Source organism: Chiloscyllium plagiosum, chromosome 37, assembly GCF_004010195.1.
Source record: "Chiloscyllium plagiosum isolate BGI_BamShark_2017 chromosome 37, ASM401019v2, whole genome shotgun sequence".
Classification (NCBI taxonomy): Eukaryota; Metazoa; Chordata; class Chondrichthyes; order Orectolobiformes; family Hemiscylliidae; genus Chiloscyllium; species Chiloscyllium plagiosum.
Window position 1 is genome coordinate 27,490,810 of NC_057746.1, and position 20,960 is coordinate 27,511,769.

General features: G+C 40.5%; 1 protein-coding gene across 1 annotated transcript; it reads right to left on the bottom strand.

Moving 5' to 3' along the window:
- Window positions 1–10,404: 10,404 nt before the first annotated feature.
- LOC122541427 (zinc-binding protein A33-like) lies at window positions 10,405–19,579 on the bottom strand. Its single transcript, XM_043678191.1, has 6 exons — window positions 18,702–19,579; window positions 18,492–18,587; window positions 18,095–18,328; window positions 14,157–14,203; window positions 13,955–14,070; window positions 10,405–11,614 (listed from the first exon to the last, which is right to left on the bottom strand). Exons 1-6 carry the CDS (start codon window positions 19,101–19,103, stop codon window positions 11,064–11,066), a joined length of 1,446 nt encoding a protein of 481 aa, XP_043534126.1. The 5' UTR covers window positions 19,104–19,579; the 3' UTR covers window positions 10,405–11,063.
- Window positions 19,580–20,960: the final 1,381 nt, after the last annotated feature.

Consider the following 20,960-nt stretch of genomic DNA (forward strand, 5'->3'; position numbering starts at 1 on the left):
CCCCATTAAGTCAGGTGGTGTTGTGGATGAATGTTAATCCAGATAGATTAGAATATGTTTTTTGAATAAAGTACAGGAATTAAATTTGCATCAGTGATTTCAACTGAATAGGGGTTGATTACAAATTCTGTTTCGATTGGGTAATATGTCCTAGCCCCGCATTTTATCTGAAAGGACTTAGTATGGCAAGTTTGTTTGACATACAGCACTGTTGAAGAACACGCTCATGTTACGACACTGGGTAAACCCTCCTGCTTAATTTAAAACGAGCATCACAGAAATGATTTATCCCATGCAGTCGTCTGCAAAAAACGCGAGTGGCCAAGAACTATTTAAAGTAAAAATTAACAACTTTATTTCTTAAAGTATAACCGAATAATTAACTAACAACTATTCACAAGTTCTTACTCTAGTCTATCTTTTACCTTCCCTTCTATAATTCTTGTCTTACAAAAGGCTTACTTAAGGCTTACAAAACAAAAATTCTTATCTCAACCAGGCAGCTTTCGGTTCTTCTATTTGGATCTTCCTGTGTCTTTTCTTCTTAGGAATTCTGCATCACAGGTTACTGATTGGAAAAGGTACCGTTTAAGAGACATATTTTTCAGGCAGTCTGTTTACATTCTAGGGCTTGGTGGTCCTCCTCCCAACTGTTCAGTTTTCCCCCGGTCTTATACCCCAGAGCATCACAGTGTGTCATTGGCTTTTAAGATTGTCAATATACTCGATTTAAACTTGATTGGAGTTGGGTACTTTTCAGGGTATAATTTAAACTGATTGGCCTAATTCGAATCTGTTTTTTTTGTTTCCAGGCAGCCAGCTGTTCCAGTAGCTGGAGCACACATTACATTGTGTCTAGTTAAGAACACTAGATGCTGTCACGCTTTAACTCTCTTAAAAGGTATAGTTCACCCACATCTTCAAAACACTTATTAAAGTCGTCCCTGTCACTCTACTTAGTTGACTCTTCTCGGTCACAACTGCTTATAAATATCTGGAACTTCATGGATCTCGGGAATCTTGTCAGCTAGTTAATTACCCTCATCATCAAATTGAATGTATTCATGTTGGGCATTGCAGCCAGGTCAGCAGCTGTTGCATACCTGTGTTCTGTTATAGGCTGGGTAGGAGTTTTGTATGTGTTGTCTTAGCATTGAAATGAAACTCTTTCATTCTGGTGTTAGATCATCTGATGATGGAATTCCTTGTTGGCACGCCATTTGCTGCACATTCCAAGAGCCCGATCAGAATTCCTGCACCTTGGTATGATGCTCTTAGACCCATAATATAAAATGTTGTACCATTAAGCCCAATGTGCCTGTGCAAGCTCCCTGTCTCTTATCCCCTTAATACTTTATCCCTCTTCCTTTTAAAAATATATTTAATTGAATTTAGCATTTACCCCTCCTTTCCTGGTTGTGCATTCCACATCATCTTAACCCTCTGCTCATATGTTCTGCTGTCCTTTTTAAAAACCTCTCTTTTTATCTATTTTCCTCCTACCCAATTTCTTTACAATCTTTTCTGTTACTCTGATGTTGACAGTTTCATCCCTCTTCTTCAGTGAAGGTGTATATAAAATGATTGAATGTGACAAGATGTTAAGTTATAAACTATCATTTCCACAACTAATTTGCATTTTCTCATGTCTTTCCTGGACAGATAAGGTGTTGGGGAAGATGTTTCCATTGGCAGGAGAGACTAGGGCCTGAGGGTATGACCTTAGTGTAAAGGGAGGACCTTTTTAGAAGGGAGATAAGGAGAAATGTTTTCAGCCAGAGAATGGTGAATCTATGGAATCATTGCCACAGTAGGCTGTGGAGGCCAGGTCATTGAGTATATTTAAGACTGAGATAGATAGGTTCTTGAGTATCAAGGGTTACGGGGAGAAAGTAGGAGAATGGAATTTGGCCATGATTAAATGGCAGAGCAGACTCTATAGGCTGAACAGCCGAATTTCTGCTCCTGTGTCTTATGGTCTTACCTTCTATCTTTACATAAGTAAATGCATTGTCAATGTTAGATTAATAAGAGTTGTGTCATAGGTGCTGTAGAAAGTGATAACAGAGCTAAAGTTGTGAGGAGGCTCCATGTGAAAGTTATGGGTGAGAGATTGAACATTCACCCCAAATGTAGGGCTTGATGTATAAAATACTGTCAGCAAAATAGAATGGGTCTACTTGAAATAGGTCATTTATTTTCAGGAAGCTGAATGAGAAAATGCAAATTAGCTGTAGAGAGAGAGCTCACAACTTAACAGTATTACTGGAACAGCTATACCATGAAGCAGTGGTTTAAGAAGACAGCTCTCTAGCACAAGTTTAAGTCCAACTGGGGAGGGGTAGAAAATCTGGCCTCACTACATACACCCAAATCTGCCAGAAAGAATTGCAAGAAATAGATATTACATGCACACCCTTTGCACATGTGGAGACGTGTCCGATATGCTTGGGCAAGTTATAAGTTTATCATTTAATGCTGAAGATGAGATGCACAAAGAACTAGTATCTAAAACAGCACTGCCTGAAACTGCAAATATGTATGCTGTAAGGAATAGACTGATTAAAAGCACATCTGCAAAAAAGCAGGCTTATAAAACAAGATGTAGAGGCAGAATCAGATTATTCAGGCATTGAATGAGATCATGCAAGTCTGATAATCCTTACCTCCACTTCCCTGTGTTTTTCACGCTTGATTCCTTTACTGATTAAAAATTAGTCTTATCTTGGCCTTGAATATACTCACTGACTCGTCCTCTATAGTAAAGAATTCCATCAATTCAATACCCTCGATAGAAATTCCCCCTCATCTTTGTCTTCAATGTGTGATCCCTTACTCTGAGATTATGTCCTTTGGTCCGATACTCTCCCATATACCCTATCAAATCACTGAAGAATCAATAAGATCACCTATCATTCTTCTAAATTTCAATGCGTACATGCTCAATCTACTCAACTTCACCTCATAAGACAGTTCTTCCATTCTTCGGATCAGCCTGGGGAACCTTTGAATGATAAGGGGACCAAAACTGTTCCAGGTGGTTTGAATAATGTCTTGTATAGTATTAGCTAAACCTCCCAACTTTTATACACTATTCACTTCAAAATGAAGTCTGACGTTCCATTTGCCTTTCTTATTATTCCAGAATTTGGATTCCTCTGTGTAGATTGCTACTAAACGTCTGACCCAGACCACGTCAGCCAGCTCCTCCCTCATTCTTTTGAAATTACACTTATTTATGTTTGTACTCCTCCCTCCCAAACTAAATGCTAAATTCTACCATGTTATGGTCACTGTTTCCTAGGGGACCTTTTACATAATTTTTTAAACTTGCCTCATTACACATCACAGAGTCTGATCACTGATTGGATCCACAACATGTTATTCGAGGAAACTCCGCTCAAAATTCTTCCTCATGGCTTCTTCTGACTATCCAAATCTGCGTGAAATTTAAGGTTACCCATGATTCATTTGCCTTTGTTAGGTGCCTTCATTATTTCCTGATTTATTGTTAGGGAGCCGAGAGACTGCTCCTGCCAGTGTCAGCTTTCCCTTTTTAATTTCTTATCTCAACCCAAATGGATTCTACATCTTCTGATATAAGATCATTCCTTGCTATCATAATTATTTCATCCCATACCATCAATGCTACCTCAACACCCTTGTCTGCTTTTCTGGCTTTTAAAAATGTTATATATTCCTGAATATTTAGTTTTGATCTCCTTGTAATTATGTGTCCATAATGGTCATAAGATCATACTCGTTAACCTGTATTGTCTTGTTAATTTATTGGTTTGTGTTGAACACGAGACACATTGAAGTAAAGAGTCATTAACTTTACCTTTTTATCTTTCTTTACCTGTTGGATCATATGTACTACTGTTTTTCTACTTTTGTACACTATCTCTTCCTGTCCCATTATGGATATTATTAATCAAATGGCTGCTCTCTGGTGCTGCCATATTCTTTTACTTTGTAAGTCTACGTTTCCTTTATTCCAACACCCAACCACCGTCAATTAGTTTAAAGCTTTCCCTACAGCACTGTTATGTGATTTGCCAGGACACTGGTCCCAGCACAGATCCAACCCACCAGACCAGCTCCCTTGCCCCACAAGCTGAAACCCATTCCATCAGGGTCACCATGAAAGGACGTGGAGGAGGAAAGGCAAGGATGGGAATAAAGATAGGGAGAGCTTGGAGCCCAAATAAGTCGTATATCTTTTTCTACAGTGGATGGTGAAATTTTGAATTCTGATATTGTGTTCTCATCTTTTGCATAGCATACATTTTCAAATACATTCAAAGTAATAATTTACACTTCAAAGGTTAAGTATTTTTAAGAATCAATTTTTTTTTGACGTAGAAAGATCCGTGAAGACTTTTAAAGTGACTATCGTTAAAAAAAAATGTAGGCGTCAAACTGTCCCCACAAAGAAGCCTGCAATTTGTTTTATATTTTTTTTCAGCTGAGGTGGTTTGTTATGTCACAAACAAGCACAGTGTCACTGATGAATCATTTTACATGTACTCTTAATATTGAACGATTTAGCATTGTTGTGTGTGGGAGTAAAGTATTTGCTACGATCTCTTCGCCCGGGTTAGAAGAGCAATTCATTCTCACAGGTAATGAATCATTGAAATTACTTTGTTGCCTAGTGTATCTTAACAAACCGTCTCTGCCAGTTTATGGTGGGCTTTATGCATTCACTTGCTTTCATTTTGTTTTGGTCTTGAAGGCATTTGCTACTGTTTCCTCCCATTGCTGGTTTTCAGGCCACTGTGTGCTCTACTCATATTCATTTTTTTAAAAAGGCCATGAAATGCTTCCAGCATGCTCTCCCAATCATTGTGATCAAGACTGATTTACTACCTCAAATCAATCTTTCTCCGCACTCTCCATATTCTTTATCTATATTTGTATCCAGAAACCCAGTCAGCTCCTTTGTTTAAATATAATGAACCTCAAAGCATTCACAGACCCATGGGGTAGAAAATTCAAATATTTAATTTGAAAATTGAGTGCAACATTCTGATATCGTTCATCTTATCAGATCTGAAGACTTTTATATTATTTGGTGAAATACCCTCTCAATCTTTGAGTTTCTGTGGAAAAATACAAAATCTATCCAATCTCTCTACATATACAGGATGTCATAGTAATGTCTACTGGACATTGCTTTGGGAAAATTCTTTGGGACGAGGGTTGGAATCCCATCACAGTTGACGGTAAGCTTTGAGTTCTATAAAATTTTGGAATTAGATGCTGACTAATGGTAATCGTGCTATGTAGAGTTGTTTAAATCTACATGTGACTTCAGAACCACAGGAATATGGATTGACTGTTAAATGTCCTCTGAAGTGGCTTCCTAATCAACTCGAGGATTTGGAATGACATTAACACCAACATTGCATGAAACATTAAAAAAATGTCTTATCACCTTCCTTCAGTCTTTTTCTGTTCCAAAGTAAACAATCCTAAGATAAACAATCCTAAACTAAACAATCCCAATCTAAACAATCTTTGCTTATGGCTGACAACAGTATTACCAAAAATCTTCTCTGTACCCTCTCCATTTATCTAGATGACATCCTTCATGTAATGCAGCAACCAGAACTGCACTAGCAGAATTTGCAAATGATTACAACACAAAAGAAAACCATTCTACATTTTAAGTCCATTTCAGTTCTCTGCAAAAGCAACTCAGCCAGTCCCATTCCTCTCTTCCTATAGCATAGCACTTCTTCCTCTACCCTTTTGTCAGTGACAATTGAATCCATTTCCACCACATGCTCCTACGATGCATTACAGAGCTTAACTACATGCTGCATTTAAAAACAAACTTTTATTGTGTTTGGTTCTTTTGTCATTCACCATAAATTTATGTCCTCTGGTGGTTCAAAATCTTCACTATCTACTCTGTCCAGACCCCTTATGATTTTGAACAGCTCTGAACCTTGTTTATCTAAGGAGAACTTCTCCATTCCATCCAAGTGACTGAAGTCACCTCATCCCTGGAACTATATCATAATTTTCTTTTGAAACCGTCTCTGGAATACCTCACCTTCTTTTATATTTCTAACCTTCCCATACCTTCATGTGGCCTACCTCTGAATCATTTACCTTTCTTGATTTCTCTATCACTATTTTGGGAGAATAAGTTGTCAAATGGACTTCAGTAAGGTGTTCGACAAGGTTCCCCATGGGAGACTGGTTGGCAAGGTTAGATCTCATGGAATACAGGGAGAACTAGCCATTTGGATACAGAATTGTCTCAAAGGTAGACGACAGAGAGTGGTGGTGGAGGGTTGTTTTTCAGACTGGAGGTCTGTGACCAGTGGAGTGCCACAAGGATCAGTGCTAGGTCCATGACTTTTCATCATGTATATGAATGATTTGGATGTGAGCACAAGAGGTATAATTAGTAATTTTGCAGATAACACCAAAATTGGAGGCGTGGTGGACAGTGAAGAAGATTACCTCAGATTACAATGGAATCTTGATCAGATGGGCAAATGGGCTGAGAATTGGCAGATAGAGTTTAATTCAGATAAATGCAAAGTGCTGCATTTTGTAAAAGCAAATCTTAGCAGGACTTATATACTTAATGGTAAGGTCCTAGAGAGTCTTGCTGAACAAAGAGTCCTTGGAGTGCAGGTTCATTACTTCTTGAAAGTAGAGTCGCTGGTAGATAGGATAGTGAAGAAGGTATGCTTTCCTTTATTGGTCAGAATATTGAGTACAGGAGTTGGGAGGTCATATTGCACCTGTACAGGACATTGCTTAGGCCTCTGTTGGAATATTGTGTCCAACTCTGGTCTCCTTCCTATCAGGACGATGTTGTGAAACTTCAAAGGGTTCAGAAAAGATTGACAAGGATATTGCCATCATTGCAGGATTTGAGCTATCGGGAGAGGCTGAATAGGCTGGGGCTATTTTCCCTAGAGGGTCGTAGGCTGAGGGGTGACCTTATAGAGGTTTACAAAATCATGAGAGACATGGATAGAATAAATAGACAGTCTCTTCCCTGGGGTGGGGAGTCCAGAACTAGAGGGTATGTGTTTAGGGTGAGAGGGGAAAGATATGAAAGAGACCTAAGGGGCAACTTTTTCATACAGAGGGTGGTACGTGTATGAAATGAGCTGCCAGAGGAAGTGATGGAGACTTGTACAATTGCAACATTTAAAAGGCTTCTGGATGGGTATACGAATATAAAGGGTTTGGAGGGATATGGGCTGGGTGCTGGCAGGTTGGACTAGATTGGTTTGGGATATCTGGTTGGCATGGACGAGTTAGACTGAAAGGTCTGTTTCCTTGCTGTACATTTCTATGAATCTATTTGATCCAGTGATTATTACCTTGGAGGTTCTGCTTTTTAACTTAGTTCTTAATTATTCAAAGTCTTTCAACCAAACCTTGTTTCTCATCCTCCCAATGTCATTGGTACAAATGCGGATGATGACTATTGGATCTCTCCTCTCCCCCTCCAAGTTATGCACTCGGGCAAGCAATATAACCTTTGGGGTTCCCGCTCATAGCTGCCATGAACAGTAGCAAACAGTACCTGTTCTCTCTAATTTTACTGTCCTCTGGCACAGTTACATTTCTATTTTCTTTCTCCGCTTAAAAAGCTCTTTGTGCTGTGGTCAGTTTGCTCTTCATCCTGAGAGTCCCCAATCTTTTCTGCACAGCTTGCATGAGCCTTGTAACTGGTGAACAATTGTCAAGATCGAGGCTCCTCAGTTGTAACCCCTGTGTTGTCATATCTGCCTCATTTGCAATTAAGTCCTTATATCACTAATCATAAACCAACTTTTAGATACCTAATCTGAAGGGTGTTGTCACTCTCTCAAGCAAAGTGTCCAGGTAACTTTGCCCTTCCCTGGTATGGCGCAATATCTGTAGCTCAGACTCCAGCTCCTCAACTCAGATCCGAAGTTCCTTAAGCAGCAAACACTTCTTACACATGTGCCTACTTTTGATGATAGTGCTGTCCAGTTGCTCCAACATGTTCAGCATCAACACATCACATGTCTTGCCATCATTATTGTATTTGATTTATCTTGTAAGTTAATTGCTCATAATTTCCTGCTCTTTACACTTCACTGTACTGATATTGTTTTTGTAAACTATAAATTAAAAAAAATGAGTAGCCTTCTAATATTTAAGCAGTTATTTATAAGAAAAGAAAGAAGAACAAAGCAGACCAGAAAACTAACCTTAATTGTATTTGAAATAGAAATATTCACCATCTCTACTCACCAATCAGCTTCTTTCCCTGTAAATGATTTGGAGTGCTGCTCCAAAAGCTAGTGCTTCCAGTTAAACCTGTTGGACTATAACCTGGTGTTGTGAGATTTTTAACTCTCCCTGTAATTGTGTCAAACTCTGGTCTGTACTGTAACTCTGCAGCAAGTTGGCCTCCTGATCCATGTCATATTTCATTTCCCACTATTTCTCACTCTGGAGTGTTTACCTCTTGCAGTAAATTCTAATAAAAACACCACAACTCCCTTTGCACTGAATTTCCACTTGGAACCAAATTTCTTAACAATAGTCAGTAACTAATTTGGCCTTTACCTCATTGCTGCAGTCCCATACTGACCATGCTCCTTACTAAATGTGCTGTGGCTTAAGAACTTATAGGTGCAGTTTTATTTTTAACTTTACTTTCATCTTAATCAAAAGTGCTGGGTTGAAAGTTTACCATCTGTGTGTACAAGTTAATACTAGCTGGTTTGTGGCACATTCCTCAGTAGCCAGTTGAGGTACGTTAGCAGTTGCACAAACCAAATGACCCATGATTGAGTGAGCTGATTAATCAGTTGACTTCCCTTTTATAAATGTATGGTCTGTGACACACAAATCAAGGATGATTCATTTATTGATATATCACAGATGCCGTCTCTAACACCATAATAAGGTTAAACATGAGTTCATACAGAAAATAATGCAGTAGATATAAACCAGCATTAGACAATATTATTAAAATCCCAGAATTCACAATCTGATTAAACATCACAATCCCAGCAGGGGTAACACAGTGGTTCAGTGGTTAGCACTATTGCCTTACAACACCAGGGACCCAGGTTCAATTCCTGTCTCAGGCAACTGTCTGTGTGGAGTTTGCATGTTCTCCCCATGTCTGTGTGGGTTTCCTCCCACAGTCCAAAGATGCGCAGGTAACGTGAATTGGTGCATTAGTCTGGGGTAAATGTAGAGGAATGGGTTTGGGTGGGTTGCTCTTCGGAAGGTTAGTGTGGACTTATTGGGCCGAACAGTCTATTCCCACACTGTAGGGAATCGAATTGAATTACAGAGTATTTTACTCCGGCATACATATTTCAATCTTTACAAAATTTAACTTGTATTCAAGATAAATGTCCAATTAACAAGGTAATTTCAACTCATCAATTTGTGATAAAAATGTTTATCAACCATCCAGTATAGTCTCCTTCAAAGAGCTGGTTGATGTCAGTAACTGGATATATTCTCTACTAGAGTTAAGGGTAAAGTAATTGAACAGCTTCAAGATTTCAGCTGCATGCAGAGCCTGAGCATGGATTTAGGGGGGGTAGGTCATTTTGCATTTCAATATTTGAAGAGACGAGGGATTGTTTCTGAATGCTATTGATTTGGCTTCAAGAAGATATTTGAGAAGGTCAAGGAGATTAAGGAATCTGGTCTTCTATATGGCAGAATGTGACTAGTATTGTTCCATAAAAGGTTCTGAGTTGAGGCCTCAATTACAGCCACAACCCAGTTTATTCATAATTCAGTTGCAGTCAAAAGCCACATTTCTAAATTTGGTGGTTACAACACCAAGATAGGTGGCATTGTAAACAGTGTAGATGGAAATATCAAATTGCAAAGAGATTTTGTTGGATTAAGTGAATGGCAAAGCTGACAAGTAGAGTTCAATGTGGATAAACGTGAGGTTATCCATTTTGAAACTGAAAGAGGTAGAACAGGGTACTTTGTAAATGAGGAGCAGCTGGAAACAGTGGAGGTTCAAAGAGAGGATTAGAGGTCAAGATGCACAGATTATTGAAATGGCATGTTGCCATCTGGAAAATAGCCAAAAGGGCTAACAAATTGTTGGCTTTTATTTTTGGATTTTGAGGGAATACAAGAGGCAAGTCATGATACAGCTTTGTACAAAACCATGGTTAGACCCTACTCTGGAAACTGCCACAGCTTGATGAGGAGGGAATTTGCATGGTTTTCAGTAATTACAATTGAACCTGAAACTTCTGTTTAGAATTCCACCAGAAGACTTCCTACAAAGTAATAGTAACCACTCAAAGGACAGAAAGAGACCTTTTCTTTTGATTATGGAGTCTAAAACTAGACCTCTTAGTTTAAGACATTAAAGGAGAGTGTAATAGAAATTTTGAACTGGCAAATGTGCTAGACAAATTATTAATTTTAAAACTAATATGGATAAACTTTTGTTATCCAAAGGCATTAAATGATAGGGCACAAAGGCCTCTTGGTGTGACATTTCCCATCTATGTAACTTAGGCATTCATGTGCATTGCTGTTGAGGCCAGCATTTGTTGCTATCTCTAATTGGCATTGAAGGTGGTGGAGAGCTGCAGAATGAATTAAAAGTACATATTTGTTTTCCTAATTGTTTTTGGATAACTTTCTGTAAATCATATAGAGACTAAAGCCCCTCTGACTGTAATCATTTCCCAGTCTATCATTACCATACAAAATGGATAACTATATGCTTTGCTACTTTGCATTACACTGCCATTTTGCTCACTAATCCAGCCTGTTTGTATTCTCCTCAATACTTAACATCAACTATAACATTGCATAATCAACATTAGCTTCTGTTACAAAAGGATTGGAATATAAGTGTACTTAGAGTCTTATGATAAGTATGCAGGCCACCGGTGAGGTCAAACCTGGAAGACTCTGTGCTGGGTGAAGATCCTGTAAAACCCTCACTAACAGTCTTGTGGGTGTGCCTATGCGACAGATACTGAAATGGCTCATGAAAACAGCTCATCACCACTTTCTGCCACTCAAGGCAAAATAACAGAAACTAACTATCAATGGTTTGTAATCCGGATAATTTTCAAAGCTGCTGAATTTTTTTTGCTAAAATTCCATCCTGGATCAAAAATGGGAAAGATTCTCTCAGTGAAATCATGCGTGAAAGTGTAAAGATTGGACATGTTGTCTGCGTTGTAAAATGATAACTGTCCACCCTCGTAGTCCAGGTAAACTCCAATCTTTTGGGGTTTCACATTGGGTGTGAGGGTGGTCCATGTGGGAGAGGTACTTGCAAAATAGTCATTTTCATTTCCTAGTCCTACTGTCCAGTATCCAGTTTCAGGTTTTGGGTCAATTTCACCTCTCCTCTGAGCAGACTGTCGGGCCACTCCAAGACCCCATTCAGTCTTGTTGCCCACTTGCACCTCCCAGTAATGTCTCCCTGATGTGAATCCCTCCAACCCCAGGACAAAGGCCCAAGAATCAAACCTCTGTGAAGTGATAGGGAGCGACTGTGCTTTATTTCCAAGTCTCACACTAGTCCAGTCCTCAGATAGGATGAGTTGGGGATGTGCTGTTTTTGGATCCAGAGTCAGAGAGGCTGGAACTGGGAGAAAATAATATATTCAGTGATACAGTTATTTGCAATGCCTTACTAAAACTCTAGTAATTCAAAGTATCCCACCATCAAGTAAAGTTTCCTTCATTTTAATTATATTCAAGAAAATCTAAGGCATTACCCCTCCTTATCTCTGTAATCGCCAGCTTCACGACTCTTCAAAATAAAATGTTTCTCTAATGTTCCTGGACTAGTAATTGAGAATGCCAGGCTAAAGTTGTAGGGACATTAATTTGAATCCCACCATGGCTGATTGTGGAATTAGAATTCTGTATGCATCTGGAATTAAAAACGAAGGTAATGGCAACTATTTAAGTACTGTTGATGATTGTAAAAACTCATCTGGTCCATTTAAGTCCTTAGGGAAAGAAATCTGCCATCCTTATCTGATCTGGCCTACGTGTGACACCAGACTATGTATTCTGGTTGACTCTTCACTGCCTGCCAAAATGGTCTGGCAAGCCCCTCAGTTGAATTAAATTACCACAAAGTCGAACAAAGGAATAAAATTGGATGGACCACACAACATTGACTGAAACAGCAACCCTATTCACAACATAAATTCCTCCATACCATCATCTGGATGCTTCTAACAAAATTGGGAAGAGCTGTCCCACAGACAAGCGAAGCAACAGCTTGTGGACAATGCCAAACAACACCATCATTTCTGGGTATGTCATGTTCCATTTGAAGGACAGACCTATCAGAGGTAGCAGAATAGTGGCATAAAGCTGAGAAGCAGTTGATGTAGGAATCCTTAACATTGGTTCTGGAATTCAAGACATGTGATGACATCAGGTCAAACATGAGCAAGGAAACCTCCTGCTAATTAACACCTCTCAACAAACCTTCCTGCACGCCACTCCCTCCAAGCCCTTGACTGATGATTAGTTATCATCTTCAGGAAATCCATCTACATGTTATATGGAACTGCCATCGTCTAAATAAGACTAACCTCAAACAAATCCAGCAATTCAAAACTGGGCACTCAGGAGGTGATATGGACTATCAGCCACAGAACATTTGTATTTAACCAAAATCTATAACCTAAAGGCTTGGTATACCCTCCATTGCATCCTACCATCAGCTCAAGAGATCAAACCTATCACATTGAGGAGTGTAGGAGGATATGCTTGGACCAGGTATACCCAAAATGAGTTGTTAAACCGGTGAAGCTACTACACGATACTATTTGCATAACAAACCACAGGAGCAGCTTGGAATAAACAGCACTAAGCGGTTCCTACAACCAAGAGATCAGAGGTAAGCTCTGAACTCCGGCTGTAACCAGACATTCGTATGTATCATCTACAAGGTGCATTGCAGAAACTAGCAGTGACGCACATCCTATAAACAATTTTTAAAAATCTTCCCACCATTGGTGGTCATGTCTTCTACTACCTGAGATCGATGTCCTGGAAATATCTTCACAAACCAGCCTCTCCACATCTAACACATTCTTAAAACCTCCCTCCTTGACTAAACCTTGCTTGTATCCCTTAACATTGTCCTTTGATTCTTGATTTCAAATTTAGCACAATTAGGCTGCAATGAAGAATCTTGGGATATTAGAGGAGCTGTGTACAAATTGTTCTTTGATTCTGGGTCAAGAAGGTGGGGAGGTGGCTGCAGATTCTGATTCCTTGTGCTGTGCAGAGCAAAGACTCAAAAGGAAGAGGTTTTACATAGTGGGGTAACATGCTACAGAGCTATTAAATTCTCTACCTTTATCTTTCAGAATGCTGACAAATTATCCATCAAGTTGAATTAGGATTAGCTCCGAACATCATAACAATGAGCCAGATCAGACAAGGAAAGGAAGCAAATCATACAATCTGGATCTCACTACCTCTTGGGATGTCCTATATGTGCTGAAAGGTCAGTGGATTGAGAATTGATCTATTCAATCACATGAGGATCCATTGGAAGAAACTTACAATCCAAGTAGACATAATCCTCAATTTGGGGTAGCTGATGATTTATACACAGGATGTAAAGCTCTGATCTCTGACAGCTCCCATTTATGCAGCCAGTGCGGCATGTACAACATCAAACCAGAAGCATTTCTCCAATGCCTCCTGATGGTTCTCAGTTTTGTATCCATTCTGATCCTAGCCTTTCAATCTCCTATTCTGTCAATTTTGCTGGCAGTATTATTATGACATATTTTGGGAAAGGAATTTGGAAGTCTACATACATAACACTAGCCTCACAACTGTCATCATCAACCTTCTGCATTTTATACATAAATACTCTGTCACAACTTCACTGTATACTCATGTCAAGAGTTTTGCAAGGTTTGAATGGAAAAAACTGGAATCCTTTTACCTGGGTGAATGCTCCCTATCATTTCTTTCCACACAATATACTGTAGAGGCCCTTTGAATCTTCCCAGTGAAATTGAGGCAGGTATCACTGAATCTTCAATATTCTGGGATTCGATCCTGTGAACATAAAATATTCAGTGTTAACCTCTGTAGAGTTTTGATGTTACTGAATGAAATTAAATGGAAAGGCAGAGAATACATACCCTTTGTCCTTTGAAACCTCATCTTGAAATAAGAGAGAATCAGAGGTCTAAGAGGATAATCAAAGGTTAGTGACACAGCTAACATGTTACCAATCAGTATTCTGTCTCAGATCAGTCAAGAATAAATGAGTGTAGTGTAACAATTCGTAATAGAACATTTCTATTTGACACTGCTTCATGTTGTATATTTTCAAGGATAACATTGAAATGAGGTAGTTGTTATTCCTTAATGAGAATTTGTTATTTCTATTAATAATGCATTGCCATATTTTAATGCTATGATTTTGAGACAGTTTTTTCTCACAACATCAGGCAAAACAAAGAATTGGCTTAGTTAAATGTGTTGGAGACAGAAATTTTTAAAAGTTAAACCTGGTGTCCAACTATGGGTGACATGGTGATTCAGTGGTTAGTATTGCTGCCTCACAGTGCCAGGGACCTGGTTTGATTCAAGCCTTGGTCGACTGTCTTTGTGAAGTTTCCGTGTCTGTGTGGGTTTCCTCTGGGTGCTCTAGTTTCTTCCCACAATTCAAAGATGTGCAGGTTAGGTGAATTGGTCATGCTAAATTGCCCATCGTGTTCATGGATGTGTGGATTAGGTGCATTAGTCAGGGGTAAATGTAGAGTAATAGGATTGAGGAATGGGTCTGTGTGGGTTACTCTTCAGAGGATCGGTGTGGTCTTAAGAGTCATAGAGATGTACAGCATGGAAACAGACCTTTGGTCCAACTTGTCCATGCCGACCAGATATCCCAGCCTAATCTAGTCCCATTTGCCAGCACTTGGCCTATACCCTTCTAAACCCTTCCTATTCATATACCCATTCAGATGCCTTTTAAATGTTGCTATTGTACCAGCCTCCTCCAATTCCATACATACACTACCCTCTGCATGAAAGAGTTGCCCCTTAGTTCCCTTTTATATCTTCCCCTCCCACCCTAGACCTATGCCCTCTATTTCTGGACTCCCCCACCCAACGGAAAAGACTTTGTCTATTAACCTTATTCATCTCCCTCATGATTATATAAACGTCTATAAGGTCAACCCTCAGCCTTGAACGCTCCAGGGAAAACAGCCCCAGCCTGGTCAGCCTTTGCTACAGCTCAAATCGTCCTACCCTGGCAACATCCTTGTAAATCTTTTCTGAACCCTTTCAAGTTTCACAACATCCTTCCGATAGGAAGGAAACCAGAATTGCACGCAATATTCCAGAAGTGGCCTAACCAATTTCTGTAAAGCTGCAACATGACCTCTCAACTCCTATACTCAATACTCTGACCAATAAAGGAAAGCATACCAAATGCCTTCTGCGCTATCCTATCTACTTGCGACTATACTTTGAAGGAGCTATGAACCTGCACTCCAAGGTTCAGCAACACTCCCGAGGACCTTACCACGGTGGCACAGTGGTTAGCACTGCTGCCTCACAACTTGTTGGGCCGAAGGGCCTGTTTCTACACTGTAAGTAATCTAATCTAAAAAAAAAGGTGTATCAGAAGAAAAGTGAGGACTGCAGGTGCTGGAGACCAGAGTTGAAAAATGTGGTGCTGGAAAAACACAGAATTCCTGAAGAAGGGCTTATGCCCGAAACATCGATTCTCCTGCTCCTCGGATGCTGCCTGGCCTGCTGTGTTTTTCCAGCCCCACATTTTTCAACATTAGGTGTATCAGTCCTGATCTGATTTGCTTTTCCAAAATGCAGCATCTCACATTATGGCCTGTTTCCACACTTTAGGAGTTATATGATTCTATAATCTCTTCTGCTGTTTAGTAGATGCTTACAAGTTGCTACCGGATATTATTACCAGCATGCTTCTGTTAATGCTGGATTTCAGTTCTTAGTGATTTGACATGAAGATTTTCCTGACGAGCTGAGTTTCTCCAGCATTCTCAATGTTTCTTTTGGACAACATCAGCATACAAAAGAAAAATCATTCTTAACTAATTTACAGGCCTCATCTATGCCTTCATTACCTCTAAACCTAAATGTTCCTAATATATTGCTAGCTGACTCTAACTTCCATAAACTTGCAAGTTTTTCAAAACTCCATTTCTTTTGTCCTAATAGGTACCAAGTGCCTTTTTAATACCATTCCTGGGCTCACAGACTTGCATAGTACAGCAATGTATCAATTTAAAAATTTCCAGCCTTGATTTCAAATCTTTCCAAGGCCTTACACTCCTGTAACTGAATCCTCAGTCCCACACTCTTCAAACCATACGTTCTTTTTTTAAAATTCTGACTAGTTCATTAACCCTGATTTTACTCACCCCATTAGGGGTGATGATGCTTTCAGTTGACTTGATCCTAAATGCTAGATCTCTCTGACTAAACTTTTTTGTCATATCTAACTTTCTTCATTGAGGATTCTGCTTAAATACTATTTCATTGTCCAAACCTTTAATTATATATTCTGGTATCTCCTTACATGGCTGAATCTCACATCTTCATTTACAATGCCAATTTGAAATGTTTTAGGGGTATCTTGTTACTAAAGTGTTTTGAAAATATAGACCGTGTTGCCTACAGTGACTGCATCTTTGAGAGAGCCAGGGCCTTAATTTAATCTAGTAAAATGGAAGATGCTGGTAATACTTAGCAAGTCAGGCAGCAACTGTAGTGATGAACAAAGAGAATGTTTCAATGACTCTTCATCAGAGACACTTAGTTTCATCGCTTTCAGCATAAATGGCCACAAATCCTGAAGGTAGCAGGACAAGGTGATTCAGAAGATATATCTGTTATCTTTCCTTTATTACAAAGTTATTAGAAATCAGGTCAAGGAGGAACTGCAGTGTTGGAAACAATTGTAAGTGAGATTAAACTTGAGTACTGTGTTTAGTTCTGGTCATCTCCTTCCAGAAAAGATTTTAAATCACCAGAGATGGTACAAAGGAAATTTACAAGGATGGTGCCAGGACTGAAAAAAATAGTACCTATGGGGAAACATTTGACAGGTTGTAGTGATTTTCTTTGGAATAAAGGTAAGCTGAGGGGCACCTTAATTGACGTGTGAGGGGCCTCAATGTAGTGAATGGGAAGGACCTTTTGACCAGGACAGAGAGAAAGGGAAATGAAGGTGACCCTTACAGAGGTTTATAAAATCATGAGGGCATAGATAAGGTGAATAGCCAAAGGTCTTTTTGCTAGGGTGGGGGAATTCAAAGCTAGGTGCATGTTTTTTAAGATGAGTAGAGAAAAATTTAAAAATTACATGAGAGACAACATTTTTTTAATAGAGAGTGGTTTCTATGTGGATAGAACTGCCAGAGCAACTGGTGGATGCTCGTACAGTTACATCATTTAATAGCCATTTGGATAAGTACATGAATAGGAGAAGTTTGGAAGGATTTGGGCCAAATGCAGGGAAGTTGTACGAGTTTGGTTTGGGAGCGCGGTCGGTGTGGACTAGTTGGGCCAAAGACTCTGTTTCCATGCTGTATGACTCAACGACAAAGATCAGGTGGCATAGATTTGAAATGATTGGTAGAGATTGGAAAGGAGATAGACAAGAAGCAATGAAAACGGGAGTAGACTGCGTGGCTCTTCGACATTTCTCAAGTCCAGTTTCCTGCAATTTCCTGTAAGCATTGGTTCTCGCACTGAAGTTCTAAGGGAGAAAGGATGTTGTTAGTTCAGATTAAGTGATCAGAATGGCAGAACAAAGGAGTGTCTAACTGCCAGACTGGAAAGGACACACAGTCCCAGTCGGGAGGGGGAGGGGAGACAAGGTGACAGAGAATGTAACAGGTAAAGCTATAAGAAAGGGAAGGAATGGGTTCACAATCTGAAGGTGCTGAACTCAATATTGAGGCCAGAAGATTGGAAAGTGCCTAGTTTGAAGATGGGGTGTCGCTCCTCCAGTTTGCGTTAAGATGGGCTCTTGAAAATGTCAACTTTTGAAGCGTGGGTTTCCTTCAGTGAAACCACTCCTTACCGTCAGAAACCTGAGCGAGTCACGTTCCTTAATCTGATCCTGTAACTTTGATAGTTCTTCTTCAACGCTACTTAACTCCTGTCTGATTGCACTGAGTTTTTTCCCCATGATTTGCAGAACCCTCTCCTCTTCTTCCCTGAGATCTCGGAGTAAACGCTGCTCTTTCTCAGTGAGAATCCGGTGCATTTTAGCGAACTCGGATGTGATGTGGGTCTGCAGACCGCTCGCCTGCTCCTACGGAATAAAAGGTGAAGCGTCATTAACGTTTCGCGATCAAGAGCAAGCGGAGTCCAGAAAATCTGCTCAGGGTCGAGCCCGAAACGTCGATTTCGAAGCTCCCTTGGATGCTGCCTGAACGGGTGTGCTCTTCCAGCACCACTAATCCAGAATCCCTCACCTTAAAGTCAGACAAGAGCTGCTTCTGCCGCCGTTCGGTGTCCTGAACTGCGTCTTTTCTACGGGTCACCGATTCTAAACGTGGTTTCAGTTGATCCTAGAACGAAGAGTCAAATTGGAAAATTAGAGCTTTGGACAACAACAACAAAAATAGAAAATGAGGCAAAAATACCCGAAGTGAAACCCTCCAGGTATCTGTTTTTGTTTCTACCTTGTACATCTCCGCAGCCTCGTCTATCGGTAGGAACTCATGAGATTTGTGCTCCCGCGAATCCCTGCAAATGAAGCAGATCAATGTCTTGTCGGTTTCACAGAACAGCTTCAGTTCTTCCCGATGTTTCCCGCAGTGAAGTTTCTGCTTCGACTCCAGTTTTAAATTACGAGCTTTCTCGGCCAGATTTCCTAAGGCCCAGCTGGCTCTGAGCTTTCTATCCGGAAACTCCTGTCTGCATTCCGGGCAGGAGTTTATCTCCTTCTTTTTCCAACTCTGGATGATACAGGAGCGGCAGAAGTTGTGCCCACAATCCAGTGAGACCGGATCGGTGAAGAAATCCAGACAAATGGCACAAATCGCCTCCTCGGTCCAATTTTCAGCCTTCCTTCTGTCAGCCATTTCATCGACCTATGTATTCCTATTGGTTTCACTTTCATTATTCGGAATGACTGTCTAAACATGGGCCGGCTCTTAGCCTCCGGGGTGGGGCAGAGGAGGAGGAGGAAGGAAAACTATCAACACCCTGGAGAAGAAGCGATCCACCACCCCGGCCCCCGCCCCCACCCAGGAGAAGTACATGAAAAGCAAAAGACATTCGGCGAGAAGCAGGTTTCGCTTTTTGGTCGATGACTTATTATCAGAAATCAGTTTCTCCTCCCCACAGATGCCGCCAGTTTCCAGCATTTTCACAGAATCCCTGCAGTGTGAAGCAGGCCACTGGGTCCATCGCATCCACGCTGACCCAGTCCCCTCTCTATCGCTACACCTAACCCTCACATTTTGTGACACTAATAGATGGCTTATTCAGCTCACCTGCACATCTAAGGGAGGAAACCAGAGCCCAATCAGGCTGAGAATGTGAAAACTCTATACAGGTGAGGCAAGTTGCCCCAGGGTGGAATCGAACCCAGGTTCTTAGAACATCGAACATTACAGCGCAGTACATGCCCTTCAGCCCTCGATGTTGTGCTGACCTGTAGAAACATTCTGAAGCCTATCTATCCTACACTATTCCATTTTCATCCATATGTTTATCCAATGACCATTTAAATGCCCTTAACTTTGGCAAGTTTGCTACTGTTTTAGGCAGGGCATTCCACATGCTTACTACACTCTGAGTAAAGAAACTACCGCTGACGCCTGTCCTATATCTATCACCCCTAAATTTAAAGCTATGCCCCCTTATGCTCGTCATCACCATCCAAGGAAAAAGGTTCTCACTATCCACCCTATCTAATCCTCTGATTATTTTATATGTCTCAATTAAGTCATATCTCAACCTTCTTCTCTCTAATGAAAACAGTCTCAGGTCCCTCAGTGTTTCCTCATAAGACCTTCCCTCCATACCAGGCAACATCCTAGTAAATCTCCTCTGAACCCTTTCCAAAGCTTCCACATCCTTCCTATAATGCGGTAGCCAGAACTGTATGCAATACTCCAAGTGCGGCTACACCAGAATTTTGTACAGATTAGATTAGATTAGATTAGATTAGATTAGATTACTTACAGTGTGGAAACAGGCCCTTCAGCCCAACAAGTCCACACTGACCCGTCGAGGCGCAACCCACCCAGACCTAGCCCCTACATTTACCCCTGTACCTAACACTACGGGCAATTTAGCATGGCCAATTCACCTAAACCTGCACATGTTTGGACTGTGGGAGGAAACCGGAGCACCCGGAGGAAACCCATGTAGACACAGGGAGAATGTGCAACTCCTGTATGGCTGAAACATGACCTAGTGGCTCTGAAACAATCCCTCTACCAATAAAAGCTAACACACTGTATGTCTTCTTAACAACCCTATCAACCTGGGTGGCAACTTCCAGTGATCTACTTATATGGGCCCCGAAATGTCTCTGCTCATCTACTCTGTCAAGAATCTTACCATTAGCTCAGTACTCTTTATTCCTGTTGTTCCTTCCAAATTAAATCACCTCATATGTTTCCACTTTAAACTCCAGTTGCCACCTCTCAATCCAGCTCTGCAGCTTATCTGTGTTTCTCTGTAACCTGCAACACCCTTCGGCATTGTCCACAACTCCACGGACCCTAGTGTCATCTGCAAATTTACTAACCCATCCTTCTACGCCCTCATCTAGGTCACTTAGAAAAATGACAAACAGCAGTAGCCCAAAATCAATCTTTGCAGTGCACTACTAGTAACTGAACTCCAGGATGAACATTTCCCATCATCCACCATCCTTTGTCTTCTTTCCATATATGAACTCCAGGATGAACATTTCCCATTATCCA